The sequence below is a fragment of the Drosophila mauritiana genome, chromosome X, assembly GCF_004382145.1.
Source record: "Drosophila mauritiana strain mau12 chromosome X, ASM438214v1, whole genome shotgun sequence".
NCBI lineage: Eukaryota > Metazoa > Arthropoda > Insecta > Diptera > Drosophilidae > Drosophila > Drosophila mauritiana.
The window spans coordinates 21,205,383-21,222,617 of NC_046672.1; the positions used below are offsets into that span (position 1 = coordinate 21,205,383).

At 41.7% G+C, this 17,235-nt stretch overlaps 1 protein-coding gene across 1 annotated transcript; it reads right to left on the minus strand.

Annotated features, from left to right (window-relative positions):
* Positions 1-1,830: 1,830 nt before the first annotated feature.
* Positions 1,831-16,687, minus strand: LOC117147231 (lachesin-like). The gene is made up of 8 exons (XM_033314042.1): positions 16,583-16,687; positions 15,937-16,122; positions 11,944-12,136; positions 11,599-11,727; positions 6,077-6,196; positions 4,999-5,169; positions 4,622-4,677; positions 1,831-4,482 (listed from the first exon to the last, which is right to left on the minus strand). The coding sequence occupies exons 1-8, from the start codon at positions 16,685-16,687 to the stop codon at positions 4,087-4,089; spliced, it is 1,356 nt and encodes a 451-aa protein (XP_033169933.1). The 3' UTR covers positions 1,831-4,086.
* Positions 16,688-17,235: the final 548 nt, after the last annotated feature.

The window sequence follows — 17,235 nt, forward strand, 5'->3', positions numbered from 1 at the left end:
TAATTTGATTTGTTCTTATTCGTTATTATCCAATAAGCAGATATACAATTGTTAGAACATGACAATATAAATATAGATTGTGAAGAAGTGCATTGAATAATAACAAAAAGACTTCACAAAGAATAATAAATAGGTACATATATGAGTTTGAAATCCATTAAAACAACGAGGACAGCCATAAGCCTAGCAAATAATAGCTTCGTCTTGCTTAAGTAGATCTGTTGGGCATATTCATTTGGAAACCTTGATCCTTTCCCCCAGTGCATTTCCGGCACACCCACCCCCGGCTGTTCCCTCGGCAATGTTCGTCCTTATTCTGCTCCAGGATCTGGTTCTGGTTGACATAACCCTGCACATTGTTATAAACGCAATCTTCGCTTCCTCCCTTGGCCTTTATTTGTGTCGTGTGAATATAAAAGATGCAAATGCAAAGATATTTTTTCCATTTTCCATTTTTGTTTTAGGCTGGCAGCAGGCGGAGATGGCGATGGCCATGCGGCGGGGCTGTGAGTCGGATACGGATTCAGATTCAGATTCGGATTCGGGTTCGGATTCTGTGCTGAGTTGCGGTGAGTGCAACGTTCTGGGGCAACATTGTCGCACAGTTTCATCCATTGTGTGGCAGAGCGGGGCGTGCAATATAAATAACTCGGCCGGAGTTGTGTGCATATTTTGTAACTGCCCGTACAACTTAAAATAAATACAAAATGTTAGTTAGTTCCTCTGCTGCAGGCAACCACCATTTGACCAATTCAAAACACACACTCGCACACACATCGAAAATATTTGCACAGCTCCTGTTTGTGTTTGTGTTTCGGTTTGCGTTCGAATTTTGTATTTATTCTTCACGAGACAAATCGAGCTCAGTCCTCATATTCCGATGCCTCAGCTTCTATATTGCCCTTGTGGTTTCTTTTTTTAATCAGACTCATGAATGTATGCAAAAGTAATAGTTATACCCGTTACTCGTAGAGTAAGAGGGTATACTAGATTCGTTGAAAAGTATGTAACAGGCAGAGGGAAGCGTTTCCGACTATATATATAGTATATATAGTCTTAATCAGTATCAGTCGATCTAGCCACGTCCGTCTGTTCGACTGTCCGTATGAGCGTCGAGATTTCTGGAAATATATAAGCTATAAAGTTAAGATTCATCATACAAATTCCACACTTGCAGCGCCAGTTTGTTGACCCACGTTGCCACGCCCACTCTAACGCCCACAAACCACACAAAACTGTCACGGCCACATTTTTGAACAATTTTTCGATATTTTTTCCATAATTTTAAGTCTTGAAAAAAAAGACTTTATTATGTCTTGAAAATTCATATCGATTTGCCAAAAACTTTTTGCCACGCCCACTCTGTCGCCCAATTTTTAAATTTCTCATGTTATTCCCCAATATCTAACGATATCCCAGAAAAATGGTAAACTTCGCGTTCGCATTCACACTAGTTGAGTAACGGGTATCTGATAGTCAGGCAACTCGACTATAGCATTCTCTCTTCTTTTGAAATACATTTCACATTCACAGTTCATTTTGTGACGCTTTAGAGTTTCAGGGGATTTAAGGGTACCTCAGTTTTAAGCTGCCAAAGATACAAATATTGCCATTAATCTATTTTACAGCACAGTTTTCGGCTGAGAATAATTTTCCGGGTATCAAACCGCTGGAAAGTTAATAAAATACATAATGCGTTGACTGGGGATAACTTTCATCACACCATTTCCACTTACCGTGCTATGTTAAATTGATTGAATGCTTATTAGGTTTCCATAGGTATTTCTCTTTATTTACTTTCCTTTTTTTTATTATCTCTTTTTTTTGTTTGTGGGGTCTTTTCGATTGCGCGTTTTGAATATTCAGTTTCATTATCAGATTTTACAGTACAAACACTTGTTTTCGCTCATTTCTTATGTACATACATAAACACAAATCCAACTAAATGCTATTTTATCTTTACGTTATTTTGTTGAATCAAGAATCATGGAATTTCGCATTATTACGCAGCAAACTTTCGTTTTTGTTTTACATGGGGTTTACATCTTGAAATTGTTGGATATTCTCATTGGATATGTAGTTGTCAAATATTTGTATACTCTTCTCGTTTATGGTTTATTTTCGTATGGCTGTAGCGTAGACATTGAATGCTTTATGACTTGAATGGTTTTCTGGCTTAGTTCGTTAATTCTTAAGTTTTACTATAGGTTAGTTTACCTTGCCTGCCATCCCCGCCCGCAATTTCCACTAAATGTACTCGTAGTTATCATTTTTCAACAATGCGATGGCCTGTGGGATTCCATTTCGATGAGTTCATCATTATTTTCCTTGCCTTACACGTGTAGGTTAAACGTAACTTTGATTTGCTAGGCGATTACGTTACTCGCGTACCCGCAAAAAAAAATATTCCCTATATTTAATTAACTTTACTTTATTCATATCTCCATTAAATTTAAAATGTATTATACTCCCTTCGTTTGCTTTTTGGTACGTATATATGAGTCAGAGTACATCTGAGTAGTCGGCCTTCAAATAATTCTTACCAACTGGATTTTGGGGGAACGGAGTTGGGTATGCGGATTATACATATGTCTGGGTATTACTGTATTTTGTATCTTGTATCTTGTATTTTGTATTTTGTATTTCAGATATGAACACACACATTTTATTCGGTATTACCTCTGCTTATTTTCTTCGCCTCGCGCACTGATTTAATTCGAGTTGCTTTTAATGCTTTTGGCACATTTATTTCTGTTTATTCTGATTTCCTTTCCTTTGCTTTACGTTCTATTTAAACATGGAATTGAGCTGGACACGCACACATAAGTAATACGGAAACAAGTATGCGACTGGCTTCAGTGTGTGTGTGTGTGAGTCTGGCGTTAGGAAATGTATGTCGCAAATCTAATATTGAAGGACCCCAAATATCCTTTATAAATAAAATAAGGTCTGAAGAACTATTTGAATTTCTACATTCAAACAATCAAGAATTTTCAAAAGTATAATAATGCTTTCCTACATAGTAAACAATTTAAAGTCGCCTGAAAGTATGCACGTTATTGCGTTTTTTATACCACATGCAATTCCCAATGTATCGAGTTTAGAGTGCCCAGACTTCAACTCAACACACCGAAATCAAAATTGAATCTAACATTCCAGTGTTGTAGATATTTTAAAGTATAAGAACATTAGTCGTGTTAAATTTTCTAAGCTAAAATCACGCACACACACACCATTGGCGGATACTATGCTTATGGGATTCCAAATATGGCTTAAATCTAGGGCCGTATTAGTCTTTTGAGCCGTGAGAACGAAGGTGACAACAAAGGGATCCAAAATAGAACCATTTTTACCATAATAACAACGAAACTTTCTCGGGTTCACTAAGGGTGTAAATATTTACAGCTTACGATATGCAAGGATCGTCTAAACGTATTTCTTTAGCCGCGGATGTCCTTCTCTTTGAGCAGGCGCCTTAAATATATATACAGAACTTCTGATTAAACACCTAATACATATAGATTCATGTATACGTGTATATGTATATTTCATCTAGAAACACGAACTCAACAAATTAGGGTCTTATTTGAACGAAACAAACGTTACTTATTATATAGACATGTAGAAATATCCGTATCAATGTCTTTACCGTAATCAATATTTATAGTACGCAAATGTCCTTCTGCGGGCGTACTTTTGTTTACTTTATAGTAGCTAAAGCCATTTAAAGAGCCGAACACCATTTAATCGTAATATGGTTTATAGTTGACGTCCAGTTGTGGGGGACTGGGGGTTTCCTTGCCATCATTTTCCACTAACGAGGTAACATTTAAACGAGTTTTCTTTTCCACTTAACTACGACACTTTAGTTTTCTCTCTTCCTTTTGATTTAATATGCATTCAATTAGCCCTGTCCCGTCCCCCCTTGCAATTAGCATGGGCGTAGATGATTAGCCAGTGAAGTGGTGGTGCCCCGCCATCCCCATTGATTAATGCCTTCGTTTCCTGGCCCGTGTGAGCGTGTGTGTGAGTGAGGAGCGGGACTCGGGAGCAGGAGCCCCTTGCATCATAATCTTGTTTGTATAATTACAATTGAATTAAGCTATAATAATCTAACTCCGGAGGCGCTGACCGCCTCCAACTAAGCGCCGATCTCTCCCAGCACTGCCTCCACTCAGCCGCGTGCCCATCCTCTCTGCCGTCCCTGCCCCGCCGCCCGTTCCAGCTCGTTTCCTTGGCCTTCTTTTGTCTGCCGCCTTTTGTGCGGCAGGACAATGTTGTTGGCCAGGCCTCGTCCAGCGCCGTGAATAATACCAATAAGGCTAATAGAAATGTCCCGATTAGCCGCATTGTCCCGCGTCCGAGCAGCGGGTCACTCCCGCTGGCCGGGTGCTGATCCGGAGCGCGGTCCTTGTAGAGTCTGCCGTTCAGGTTGCGTGAGCCATCCTCGCTGCGCGTGTCCTTCTGCACCACCTCGTTTTTCTGCGGAATGAAAGAAGGCAAGTGCGTTTTGTTTTGTTTCGTTATGCTCCGTTTCAATTGTCTCGGTAAAGGTTGGGCCAAGTTCTTAAATATATGGGTTCGGGGATGCGAAGGACCTTAATGTGCGGCCTCAACTTACCGACACTTCGTTGAGATCATCATCACGGAGGATTTTCTTCCCGGGACGCTCCATTTCTGAAAATACAAAGGAGGGAGCAGAGGGCGTGTGCTTTTAATTAATTAAATTAATTAAATTATTAATTAATTGCTATAAGTCAGGAAATCAATCAGGGAATCATTTAGTGGCATCTATGTATATTGGATTTAGCTGTTATTCGTTGTATCTTTTTCCAAACGCGAAACATGGTGAATTAGATTAGCATCGTTTGGTTATTTCAATTTAGCTCGTATTCCTGAGTATTTTGACCATATTTGCCATTAAATCGAGCAACTTTTAGGTGTCGTTAATGTGGCTAAATGTGGCTCTTTAAAAGTGTGCAAGACGTTTTTTCTTACCATATAGACGGATGGTGCCCTCCGTGTCGCCAATGCTGTTTTTCGATATACATTTGTAGCCGCCGAAATCGCTTGACTGCAGCCGCTTGATGTGCAGAATCATCTCGATGGCATACATATTATTCTCCTTTTCGGTGAGCGCGTAACGATCGCCGGCAATAATCATTTCACCTGTTCCCAGGCCAAAAAGGTAAAAGAAAATTTAGAACAATCGAAATGAGCAACGATGAAAACGAGATGTGATGTGATGTGATGAGTTGAGGTGTGAATGAAGTCATGAATACGAAGCAGGGAATCGGGCCAAATGAGCTCGAGTTACGTGAGGAGAAAGGTGCAAGGGTGGAGAAGGGAGGGGAAGACCGTAGGAGAAAGGCGGAGAAATGCGGAGAAAGGGGCTGAAGGGACTCCGTTGACGAGGAGACGAGCCATGGATGATGACATTTCTGGCATTGCCGTCGAGCGATTCACGTTTACGCGGCGGCTCTCGTCACGTCTGCAATATACGTCAAATGCTCTTGACGAAAGATCCAGCCAGCCAGTACTCCCCAGCTCGTGCTGCTCCACATTCCCCCCACCCCCTTTCCCGGGGGGACAACAAAATATTTGAGCTGGGAACACGAACCAAATAAAGACAAATTGCGGCATTGAAAGGTTTATAAAGTTTGAACCAGTCCGAGTTCCAACTCGAGCGGATGCTGAATAAAAAATTCAATTCGTGGCCACTCCCCGCTCATCAGGCACACTGAGGAAAAATGCAGTAAATGTAAGGTACATAGTGACACTATACAGTTTCTGAATAAAAAGGGAACATGAAGCTTTTTCGCAATGAGCTCAGTGTTAAGTCGATATAGTGTTATGAAAACCCCAGGCGAATTAAATAAATTTTAATCAGATCAATGATCGTGACAATGAAACTACCCGACTTCGCATTATTTTTAAATTTATTTAGAATTAAAATGAATTAAAAAATAGATTTTGCATAATTTTTGAAAATAAAAAAGTTGGGTATCAGGCAGTTCATTTGTGGGAGAAATGGAAATCAGGGAAATGACATTTAAGATGTTGCTGTGCAACTTACCATTCTCGCGCTGCCAATAATTGATGGCCTTCGGCGATGCCTCGACATTGCAAATTAATGTGACATCCGTAAGGACCGGGGCGCCGACCAATTGATTTGGCACTTGCACCAGCGGATGAACTGCGGAGGAGAAGACGGAGCAAATGGGGGTGAGTCAGTGTGGGTGGTGGATGAGCCCGCGCCCGGTGGCAGTGCCAATTGATAAGCCATCAGTGGCCTTGTGACCTTGCCTACCCGCCCGCTAACCCCGTGAACCCGCTGAATTCGCTGAATCTGCTTGCCCTCCGCCCTTAACCCCCAACTCGTAACCCCCAACGTTGCCCCCGCGGACTAGAGCGGCAATTAAGCTGGCCACCAGGGAGCAAAGTTAAACTTCAAACCCTTTGTCGGACTCCGGATTCCCGATTCCAGCTGTGATTTTTGTTTTGTTTTTTTTCGCTGTCGGTTAATGGCAGCGCCAACAACAACTGATACGATTTTAATTGAAAATGAATTATTTTGTTGTTAGAGTGGGAGCCAGCAATCCTGGCCAGCAATCAGGACCAGCAGCAGGACCAGGAGCCTGCAGCAGCAGCAGCATCATCCATCGTTTTCGCCCAGTGGTCAGTCAGTGGCAAATAAAACGAGCAAGCCATATTGCCAGCTTCTCTCCGGGTTTTCCTATTTTCCACTCCCTACGAGGAATACAGTCACTTATCTGGCTGGACTGGGAATTGGCTTTCCTTGTCGGAGGAGTGATGATCCCAGAACGGTTTAATGATTCCTCTGCTAAAGCGTCTTTCGTTTGAACTCGTGTACTTGCTTCAGCGATTTGTAAGATTTTCATTCAGGAACTATTACGCAACAAAAGAGCTCAATCTGTCTACTTAAAATCAAAAGTTTTCGGGATCTAAAGCATAAAGTTAAATATTGAAAAAATATATGAAATCGATTAAGCAAGTTTGTATCTTCATATTGCACGTGTGTTTGGAAAACACTGTAAGTGTGATTTTGTAAGAAAGGGATTTCAACGCTTTTTAAGCAACGAGTTAATTGTTTTACGTTTGCCTTCCTTCGAATAGAGCATTTTTAGTTCGCCAAGGACGTGCCATTAATTCATTGGGTTTGCCCTTTGGAGCCTTTCCCTGTTGTCCGTGTCGTGTTGAGTTTGTTTTTTTTGTTCTTTTCGGATTTTTTGCAAGTTGATTTTTGCGTTCTTTTCGTGTTTTTTCGAGCTTCTGGCCCCTCGCCCTTGTCTTTGGCGTTGTCTTGAAGCCGCCCCAGGGAGCGCAGACGGCAAAGCGAAGGACCAAAGTACCGCAGGCCAGAGCCACTGACCATCATTGTTTTTTGGCTATTCAACTTTGCTATGTACATCCACCCACTGCACAGCGCTCTCGCCTCGAGCTGCATTCGAGCGTTCATTATTGGTCAATTTATTGGATTTGGGCATTCCGCACTCTCAGCCCGGCTCCATATGGCGTCCGGATTTTCGGTCCCTACTCCGTAGGTTCCCCGTACGTTCCCCGTACGTTTCCCGTGCCACCGTATATGTCATGTGGTGTTCTCAGCGGTGTCGGGTGTGCCCCATCATTATGCCCAATTCCCGCCTAGCCTACCACTTATTGAAAATTCAATTTGCCCTAATAGAGCTTTTTGGCAGGCGGCAGCTGGCGAGCGGCAGACATTTAAAATCATTTACTATTTTCGGGATTAAATTATCAAAACAACTAGCCTTTATGCTGTTTACTTTGCCATAATAAATGATCTTTTTTTTATCAAATGAAATTATTTAGATTAATTGACTAGTGCACTATTACCCTTCTTAGGCAACTTAATCTAATCGGTATCAATTTTAACGATTCTTAATATCTAAGTTATTTACAAAGATTATATGATTAAGAGTATTAAGGAAATGGAATGTTTAGGCAGTAATATTTAGAAGATTATAATTAATGTCAAGTCCCTGTCCGATGGCTTTGGGCTGCGATACTTAGTCATCTATCTAGACAATTAGTATGAGATTCTGTCCCCAATTTTGGGCACATTCAGATCACGTTCGATATCTCTGGTCCTCATGTACCAAGGAGCGTACCTTGCACCTGTGATCTTCCGCAGAGTTTTTGCCTGAAGAACCCGAATTTTATTCAGGTGCGTTTTGGCAGCGATTCCATGCATCTGTATGGCATAGAATAGACCAGGAGCTAAATGCTCTTGTAAATTTTAACCCTGTTGGCGAGGGAATGCTTGTTGCGAGCAGCAATTAACCAGAAACCTTTCTTTTAAAGGACTGCTGTATCTATCTATAATCACTCCAAGATATTTGTATGATGACTTGTGGTCATTTGTCGGCATTGATGCAGGTGTTCCACAACTCCGCCCAATTCTGGAATGCGTCCAAGTGCTCTTGCAGTGCGTCTGAGGCCTCGATAATGCTGTTGCTTTTTGTCAGTACCGCGGTGTCGTCAGCAAATGTTGCAATCAGCACATCCTTACGATCTAATCCAGTGACTGCTGTCTGGTTGGGCATGTCCGCTCGTCACAAGCTGGAATAGCTGGGTGTCGATATCGAAGAAATACCAGAAATTATACTTCTCTTATGAGACAACTTTCATTGGCTTTAAATTAGATATGGATAGCCTAATGATATGTGACTAATATATTCCAAGTTAAAGATGTGAAGTTTCAATGTGCCAATTAGATTTTATTTTCATACATTTTTCATACCCATTCCCTGAATGTTTTCAATACTCTGCAATCGAGATTTAGAATCTATCCCGAACCAGTGGTGCTCTCCGTGGAGCTGCTATCAGTGGAGCTATCGGTGGAGCTATCAGAGGAGCTATCAGTGGAGCTGTCAGAGGAGCTATCAGTGGAGCTGTCAGAGGAACTGCTGTCGGTGGAGCTGGAGGCCAAGGAACTCTCCGTTGTCGTCCAGCAAGGTCTTGGGCGACGAGGACGTGGACGTGGGCCCCATCTGCCAGGACCGCCGAATCCACCATTGAAGCCTCCGGGCCCGCCAAAGCGGCCAGGACCTCCGAATCCTCCACGACCACCAAATCCTCCAGGGCCTCCAAAGCGACCAGGTCCGCCGAAGCCACCGGGGCCACCAGGACCACCGCCGAAGCCACCTGGACCGCCTCCACGTCCTCCGAATCCTCCAAGACTGCGGCCACCGCCTCCGCCGCCACCGCGTCCTCCACGTCTTCCGCCTCCTCCTTGGGCCACGACAACTGCCACCAGGGCCAGCAGGGTAATTGCAATGTAGGCACGCATTGTCGGACTTTTGCTCCAATCGCAACTGATTTTAGTTACCTACAAGAAGCCCCTTTTATACCCAAAAATTCGGTGTCGAAATCATCCATCAGCCGGCCAAGAATCCCCCGTGACGTCAGCATCGGCTGTGTGCTTAGCTGGATACTCCGAAGAATGGAACATAGAGCGAAGAACTCCCTGAAGAGCTGAGCGCGAATTCTTCGCATCTAATAATCCGTGTGTTTCTCTTGTTTTTTTCCTCGTGTGGCAACAGCTGGTACATGTTTGAATTAGTTCCATTGTTTTCTATTTTAATACAACCGTTTAAGTTTGAAAAAAGTGCGGTGTCAGAGGGGGAGATTTACAGACATTTACGCAGAATCCTCACAATCAACCAAAAAACAATCATAATGTTAACCAAATACTAAGACGGATTGTAAATTTGCTTAGAAGAAAATGAATGTATATTTGAAGGTTTATAACCCTACTGCAAATCTTTGTTTATTTATTATGTTTATTTGAGGAAAAAGTCAACAACTGGGTTACTTAATCAGAGAAACAAGCGGTTATTTTTTTTCTTATTCTAATAGCACTCGTTTAAAAGTTATCTTAAAATCTTTGATTCAGTCGGAAAAATGCGATTTTTTGTTCATTTATTCATTTACATATTTATACCCGTTACTTGCTGAGCCAAAGGGTATATAGATTCGTTGAAACACATGCAACGGGTATCTGATAGTCGAACTATAGCATTCTCTCTTCTTTCATTAAATATGTGTTCATTTATTTATGTCTAAAATCTATCCACACCAACTACCAAGATTTCAGTTTTATAAGTTATATTTACGCCTTTAGTCTTCAATGTTTGTATCAAGTAATAAACATATATTTCTTATAATAATAAAAAAGATGGATAGAATATCGAACATTATAGAGTTTAGAAACAAGAGGAATACCCTCATTAAAGGCTTAGATGTGGATTAAGTTTCTGAAAAGTAAGGCTGAGCAGATTTTCTGACTTTCCCAATTCGAGTTGCGGATGTCGAGGAAGAGAAATCTTTAACATTAGTGCTAATACATGGCAAAAGACCTCGAGGAGCCACTTAATTTTCTGATTAGAATCAATCAGGGCGTCGAGTGAAATGTGCGGCTGGGACAAGGACACCTGGTTGGGCGGCGGGAGTGGGTGGCGTTTAAGAATCGCGAGTTTTCCCGCTTTCCGCACATATGGATTTTTAAATTGAAATTTCGAGGACCGGAAGGTGGGTTTGACTTCGTTTGGAGTCAAATGAAAATGAAATGACAAAGAAAAATAAAAAGAAATTTGAAAATTAATTTTTGCGGCAAGTCGAGTGTCAAAAGTATGTGTGTGTGGCTGAAGAAACTGGCGCCACATTTTCACCACCGTGTCAATATAATTTTCGGATACAATCTTTTGGGTTTTCAGAGAATCTGATGCTGCTGGGTATTCTTCGCTGTCCCTCTTCCACTTTCCCCTACGGCTTCCCTTCATGTTCCCGTACTTTTCCCCCTTTTCCGCATTTTTTCTGTGTTCTCCCATTCCTCTAGCTTTTGCGCTTGCCAAATTGTCGTCGTTTGAACTTTTGCTCCTTTTGGAAATTTCATTAACTTTGATGCGGGAAGGTAAAACAGTTACAGGGGGGTTTTAAGGGGTCTTAAAGGGGGTTTTTATGTGGGCAGACAGTGGGATAGTGCAGAACTGCCCTTAACAATTACCACTTCACATGATACACAAACTCGCCAACACACACAAGTTTAAAGTTTTACTGCAGAAACGTGACGTTGCGTTACCCCAAGAAACACTATTTCCCCCCCAGGTTTTCCATTTTTCCCGTTTTCCCGTTCCCCTTTCCCCATATTCGTAGGGAAAAATGCCCTTTGACCCAACAGCCACAAGTTTGGCGCCCTAATGCATTTGGAAAGTTTGTCGGCCACGTGAAGGAAGCTGCCGGATATCGAAACGGAAACACTTGCAGTTGCCGCCGCTGCGTTATTGCTGCGGTTCTGTTCCTGTTCCTGTTCCTCTTCCGCTTCCGGTTATAGTTCTGCCATACATGCGACTCCGATACGGAGCAGCCCCCTTCTGGAACAAGAACAGCACAGCACATCCGAACGGGGCTATATGTTACCATTATGATTATTATGCGGCATTAGCTGCCTTCGACTGCCATAAATCAGGCCATTTTCTTGGCCAACAGCTGCAGGTGGCGCTACCCATTTATCATGTATCATATATGGATAGATATATATAGTGTAGTGGTACTCACAGTGCACCTGTAGCTTCATCCGCTTGCTCACCGTCGGCGGCACTCCGTTGGAGGCAATGCACATGTAGGCGCCCATTTCCGATCGCGTGATCTTCGACAGCGTCAGCATTTCGCCCTCCACCGATTGTGCTGTGGGCGAGGAAATGAGTATTGGTGTATAGGGGTGAGTATATAACAATATGTGGTGGTTGCTTTAAAATGGAGCCCTTTGTTTAAATAATTGTGTACATGTGTAGTTCGATGCGTCTGCAGTTGTCTTTAAATCAGGCAGGAAGCATAAATGTTTTTTTAAATGCAATCATTCAGTTTTGCAAGTCGGTGGTGAGTAGGAATCATATCACTTACCTTTGGTTTTCTGGTGCGAGCCGTTGCGGGCAATAATCTCCCTGCCATCTTCGCGTCGCCACGTGATCTTCGGCTTCGGATGACCACGTGCTCGGCAAACGAGCTTGGCGGATCCGCCCTCTGGGACCATCATGTCTCCGGAGGTCTCTTCGTTTATAATGTCCGGTGGGATGACCACTTCCAAGGTGGCCGTCTGCAAGCGAAAGCATTACGCATACACATTAAATTCCCCATAAGGTTTCGCTTATTCGTCATCTTGTATATATATTACGCATACGCCTAGTGCACCGCCATACAGCATGGTATATATACATACATATATAAAGTTAGTTCTTTTTGATAATTTTAAAGTTTTATCCTTTAACGCAGAACTTGATGATTTCGAATCAGTATTTACTAAGCTGTTTTTTAAATCATTTGTTGCCCTAATAGAGTTTTAAGCATGCTCACTTAAATTAATGTTTAAAATTTCATTCGTTAGAGCGCAATTTTTCGAAATAATTTGTTTCTTTAATCGAGTTTAAAATACGTACATTTGAATCAATGTTCAACGCTTTATGCAATTGTAGGTGCCACTAATGTGAGCCCTTTTAATAAGTGTTGGTCAACATTTTAGCTGCACTCAGCGACAAATAGCCGTCTCATTATAGAGCCCAATGTCCCATGCCCAATGTTTTTTTTTCCATTTTTTTGTACCATTTTTTGCCTTTTTTAACATTTGTTTCATTCTGCGGTTGCCGGCTGCTAGCAACAATAACCGAATTGCTGCTATCATTGTCGTTGTCAGTTGACAGTTGTGTCATAAAATAAAGTTGACGTCACTGGGAAAAAGGAGAGGCTGGCTGGCAGCAAAAAAAGGGAAAACCCCAAACGAGCCAAGCGCGAAATTTATACGGCAGTGGGTAAAAAATGCTGGAAAGCAGGACGGCATGCGAGAAAGCTGGAGAAATGTCAAGCCTGTTTGCGTTTTATTTGTCTCATATTTGCTTTTCACTCAATTCGCTTTGTTAGGTTGATTTTATTACAACGGGGGGATGGGGGGGAGTGGAAAGTGGGAAGTGGCGGCCGGGGATGGGTGGTACCGCCACCCCCACCCACGTCTTCCTCATCGCCATCTTTGCAGCATAAATGAAATGAAATTGAAAACGCAATCGTTTTCCACATGTCGCTTAATGGCGGGGTGGTGCTGCATAAAAAAAAACTCAATTCAACTCGACTCGACTTGCCTCGACTCGAGTAACACCAAACGTCAGATGAAAACGACGCGCACACACACATAGGGAAATTCCCCGCAAAATTCCAGAGGACCCCCGCAAACACACACACACGCACACACACAAGCGCTCTTTGGTGACGTCAACATTGCAGCGGCGCTGTGTTTGTTATTTATTTTTGTCATTAAAGCGCTTCATTGTTTATATATCGTGTTTAAATGTCACCCCGCACAGACACAAAGAAGTGGGAAAAAGTAGAAGGAGGCCAGGATATATGCACACACACACACACACTCCACACACGCACACACCAACACAAGCGAAGGCCCAAGAGGGATCTCCAACATTCTCGGAATAATTTCATTATACCCTACTCTTTTAGGAATTTTTTGCGCCGGCCTTCGGAGAGAGGCAACTGAAAGTTGATAGCTTTGATGCTTTGTAAGTTTCAAGAAATTAGGCTGCAGCAAAAAATGAAAGCCTTTCACGGGAGATGCAAATACTTGGTGCCTCGCCTCAGCAATAGATCCAAAAAAATACGGGATTGATGTACATACGTGAACCTCTTTGTATCGCCTTATGCCGAACATTTGCATAACGGAAAGGATTAGGCAACACTTTGTTAAAGGAGAACATGATACCTTTCAAGGGTAGTGCATGTTCTGGTTCTTACAATTGCCATTGCAAGCACTCTTCTTTATTCATCAGTTGAGGCCAGTAATATCTTGATTATATAACCATATAGCAGATGTCCTTTTAGTATTTAATCTTAAAATACTTTATTTTATACGTCAACACAAACCAGAGTTGATTTGAATTATGTGAACTAATCAAATAAATAAATAAATTTCAAAATAAATGGCACTTATTCCTTTTCTTAAATCACCCCTTGTAATTAAAAGTTATCATCAATTTTTGTGATGTGTGTTGTTTGCAATGGTTGATATCGCTTCGTTCTACTCATAAAAAACTTTTTGATTCATTTCAAAAGCATAAGCTAATTGCCAAATTAATTGATGTGCTGAACATTCTAAACTTTTATCTAAAGTTCAATGCAAACTAGCAAATTCAGGTGAACATTACTCAAACTATACAGGCGAAAGTAGTCATTAAATGGAGTATTGAATAATCCTATTGCACGAAAAGTTTTTACACTGCTGGTCTTAGGTTAGACGCACCATCGATTTTTTTTAACAAAGTCCATTATTTATTATCATGCTTGTTCTAATTGTCTAAAACGCTTTTCGTTTAATATCCGGTGGGATGACCACTTCCAAGGTGGCCGTCTGCAAGCGAAAGCATTAAGGATACACATTAAATTCCCCATAAGGTTTCGCTTACTCGACATCTTGTACGCATATTACGCATACGCCTAGTGCACCGCCATACAGCAATGTATATAGAGTAAGTTCGTATCTTGTTCGAAAAAAAAATTATCACAGCTGCTTGATTTGCGAAGAAATAGCGGTACATTCAAGATTTCTGAAATTCGGCTTTAGGGCGTTAGAGTGGGCGTGGCAAACAGTTTTTTGGCAAACTGATAGAAATTTACAAAACTAATAAAATTATGAAAAAAATATCCAACAATTTTTCAAAAATGTGGCCGTGGCAGTTTTGGGCAATTTTAGGGCGTTAGAGTGGGCGTGGAAAAAAGTTTTTTGCAAATTGATAGAAGTTTACAGGACTAATAAAATTATGAAAAAATATCCAACAAATTTTTCTACGAGTAACGGGTATAATACAAAATGAGAAATGCCTATGAGCTTATTGGAATGTGAAAAAGTACTTTCTTAACTCGCAAGGACTTTCCAATTGGAACATTGTCGAACAAGTAAGGGCTCAAAAAAAGGCACTATCAAAACAATCAGTTTTAGAATTGCTTCCACTATTCAGCGTACGATCAGAAATGCAGAACACCTGAAGCGTCTTAAAATCAAGAAAAAGGCCCCTTTGAATGCAATACGAATGGAAAAGTGGCTTCTATTCGCATATATAAATATAAGAATACATGAAGCTTTAAGTTGTCTCTACTAATGAAAAACGTTTTAATTTAGATGGCCCTGATGACGATTAGCGGAAAGATGAGCTATATTTAAGTCGAGAAGGGGGAATAATGGTGTGGGGTGCTATCACATTTTATCGAACAATTGTCTTGATTTTTATCGATCGAAAGATGAATGGCGATCGCTTCAAAACATTGTTGTGTCCGTATTTCCAAAATTAAAAGATCTCTTTGGACCAATTCCTTGGATTTTTTAACATGAAAATTCATATTCATAATTCTCCAGATCTTAACATAACTGAAAATGTTTGGGGGTGGCTAACACGAAAGGAATACGAAGGAATATTATATTTTTATGGTAGTATAATTAAATATGAAACGTTTTTGCATATCAACTTATTTTCTATCGTTATTCATAAAATAAATGCGTCTAACCTGAGACAAGCAGCTTATATTCTTGTTCCTTTTTAATCAGCATAACTTATTACAGCTAGCAGACCCTTGAGCTCTCAAAAAATGCTACCATCTCAATCTTTTTGCTTACAAACAATATTAAAAATGCAACAAATAGCAAATATTGTGGGTAGCGAGTTGGCCAACAGTTCTACTTTGTATCAAGTCAAGGAGGGCTTGTGGCAAGCCCTTATGGCCTTTTCAACTTGGCAGAGTAACCGGTGGCAGCGACATTTATTATAATCTGGACAGAAAACAAATGATTCGTTTTTCCGGGCAAGACAGTTGGAGAGTCGGAGCCCGCTGTGCAATCGACGCACTCACCTGCATCTTCATGGGATCCGTGTTGACCTGACACATGTATTTGCCGGCGTCCTCCATTTTGACGCCGCGTATGTTGAGCGTCCATGTGTTGTAGTCGTTGTGCTGCACCGATAATCGATCATTGTTGGTTATCACGTGCTCGTGAATGGCCAGAATTGCCTTGGCATCGGCCTTAATCCAGGCGACCTGATGGTGCCAGTTTGCCAAATGGAAACGGGGGTGACGTCGGGCACAATGGGCACAATATGGGGGGAAATCCAGGGAAATCGAGGGAAATCGAGGAAAATCGGGGTAAGTCGGGGTAAGTTGTGGGAAAACGGGGAAATCGGGGAAATGGTAGTGGGGATAAAGGGATGACCATTGTTGTTGTTGAGTTGATGACAGCGCCGGTTTGGATGTCCATGCGTGTGTGTGTGTCCGAGTGCGTTGATGAAGACAGCGGTTGGCCGTTGTTGCATGTCAAAGTGTTGTTTGTGTTTGTGTTTCAGGATATATGTGAACGTGAGGATGTGAGCGGACGCCAGATGTTCGGAAATTGCAGTTTGATATCCACCCACAGGAAAAGTTTCGGGGTCATTATATTTAGTTAATGCCATTGTGGGCAACATTCGCGCGTTGTCGCGTTGTTGTGTTGTTGTTTGGTTACCCGAGCGTTAAGATGGTCCAATGTTGGTGTCGATTTCAACGAACGCAGGTTCACGGGATCATATGGTTGTGGAATTAACACCAGGTTAAGTTGGGTTTCGAACATTCGTATGGTTAAGTACGGTTGTTGAAGAAACACCAAATGAGTTGTTGAATATTGTGGAATATTAGCATTGTTGTTTTTGAAATATTATTGAATGTTTGGGGTACACGGTTTATTGGTTTGACCATGTTAAGGTTATGTCCATTGGAGGGTTGGGCAGGGGTGGGGTTTCAATTGTGTGACGGATTTCCCAAGGTTGGCCATTTGCGCCAGTGCCGTTGCAATGGATTCAAAGGAGCCGGCGATAGTGTTGATAGTCAGTTTGGTTTCAGATTTGAGGTCGTTGTTGTATTGTGTTGGAGTAGCATTGTTATTGGTATTTTTGTTGTTGTCATCGTCAGATGTCAGCGCAATTTGACGCCATTTCCATTTCGCACAGGAGCAGTGGAGAAGTTTTTGCAAGTTTTTGGTTTTGGGGTGGGATGGGTTGGTTTGGGTTGGAGGGTTTTGTTTTTTTTCGGTGGTTTTGGCGTCGAGAGCAGATTGTTAGAGTCATTGTTGGTGGTGTTGTTATGGTCGGTGGATATGAAAAGGGATATTTCAAGTGCAAT

What these genes read in the sequence shown, in the direction of transcription:
- LOC117147231 (XM_033314042.1), bottom strand. Translation starts at nt 16,687, where the DNA reads ATGTTCGAAACCCAACTTAACCTGGTGTTAATTCCACAACCATATGAT. An exon ending in CGGATCCCATGAAGATGCAG is followed by an intron (nt 12,137 to 15,936) that starts GTGAGTGCGTCG and finishes TTTCGCTTGCAG; the next exon opens with ACGGCCACCTTGGAAGTGGT. An exon ending in GATGAAGCTACAGGTGCACT is followed by an intron (nt 6,197 to 11,598) that starts GTGAGTACCACT and finishes TCTCCTCCGCAG; the next exon opens with TTCATCCGCTGGTGCAAGTG.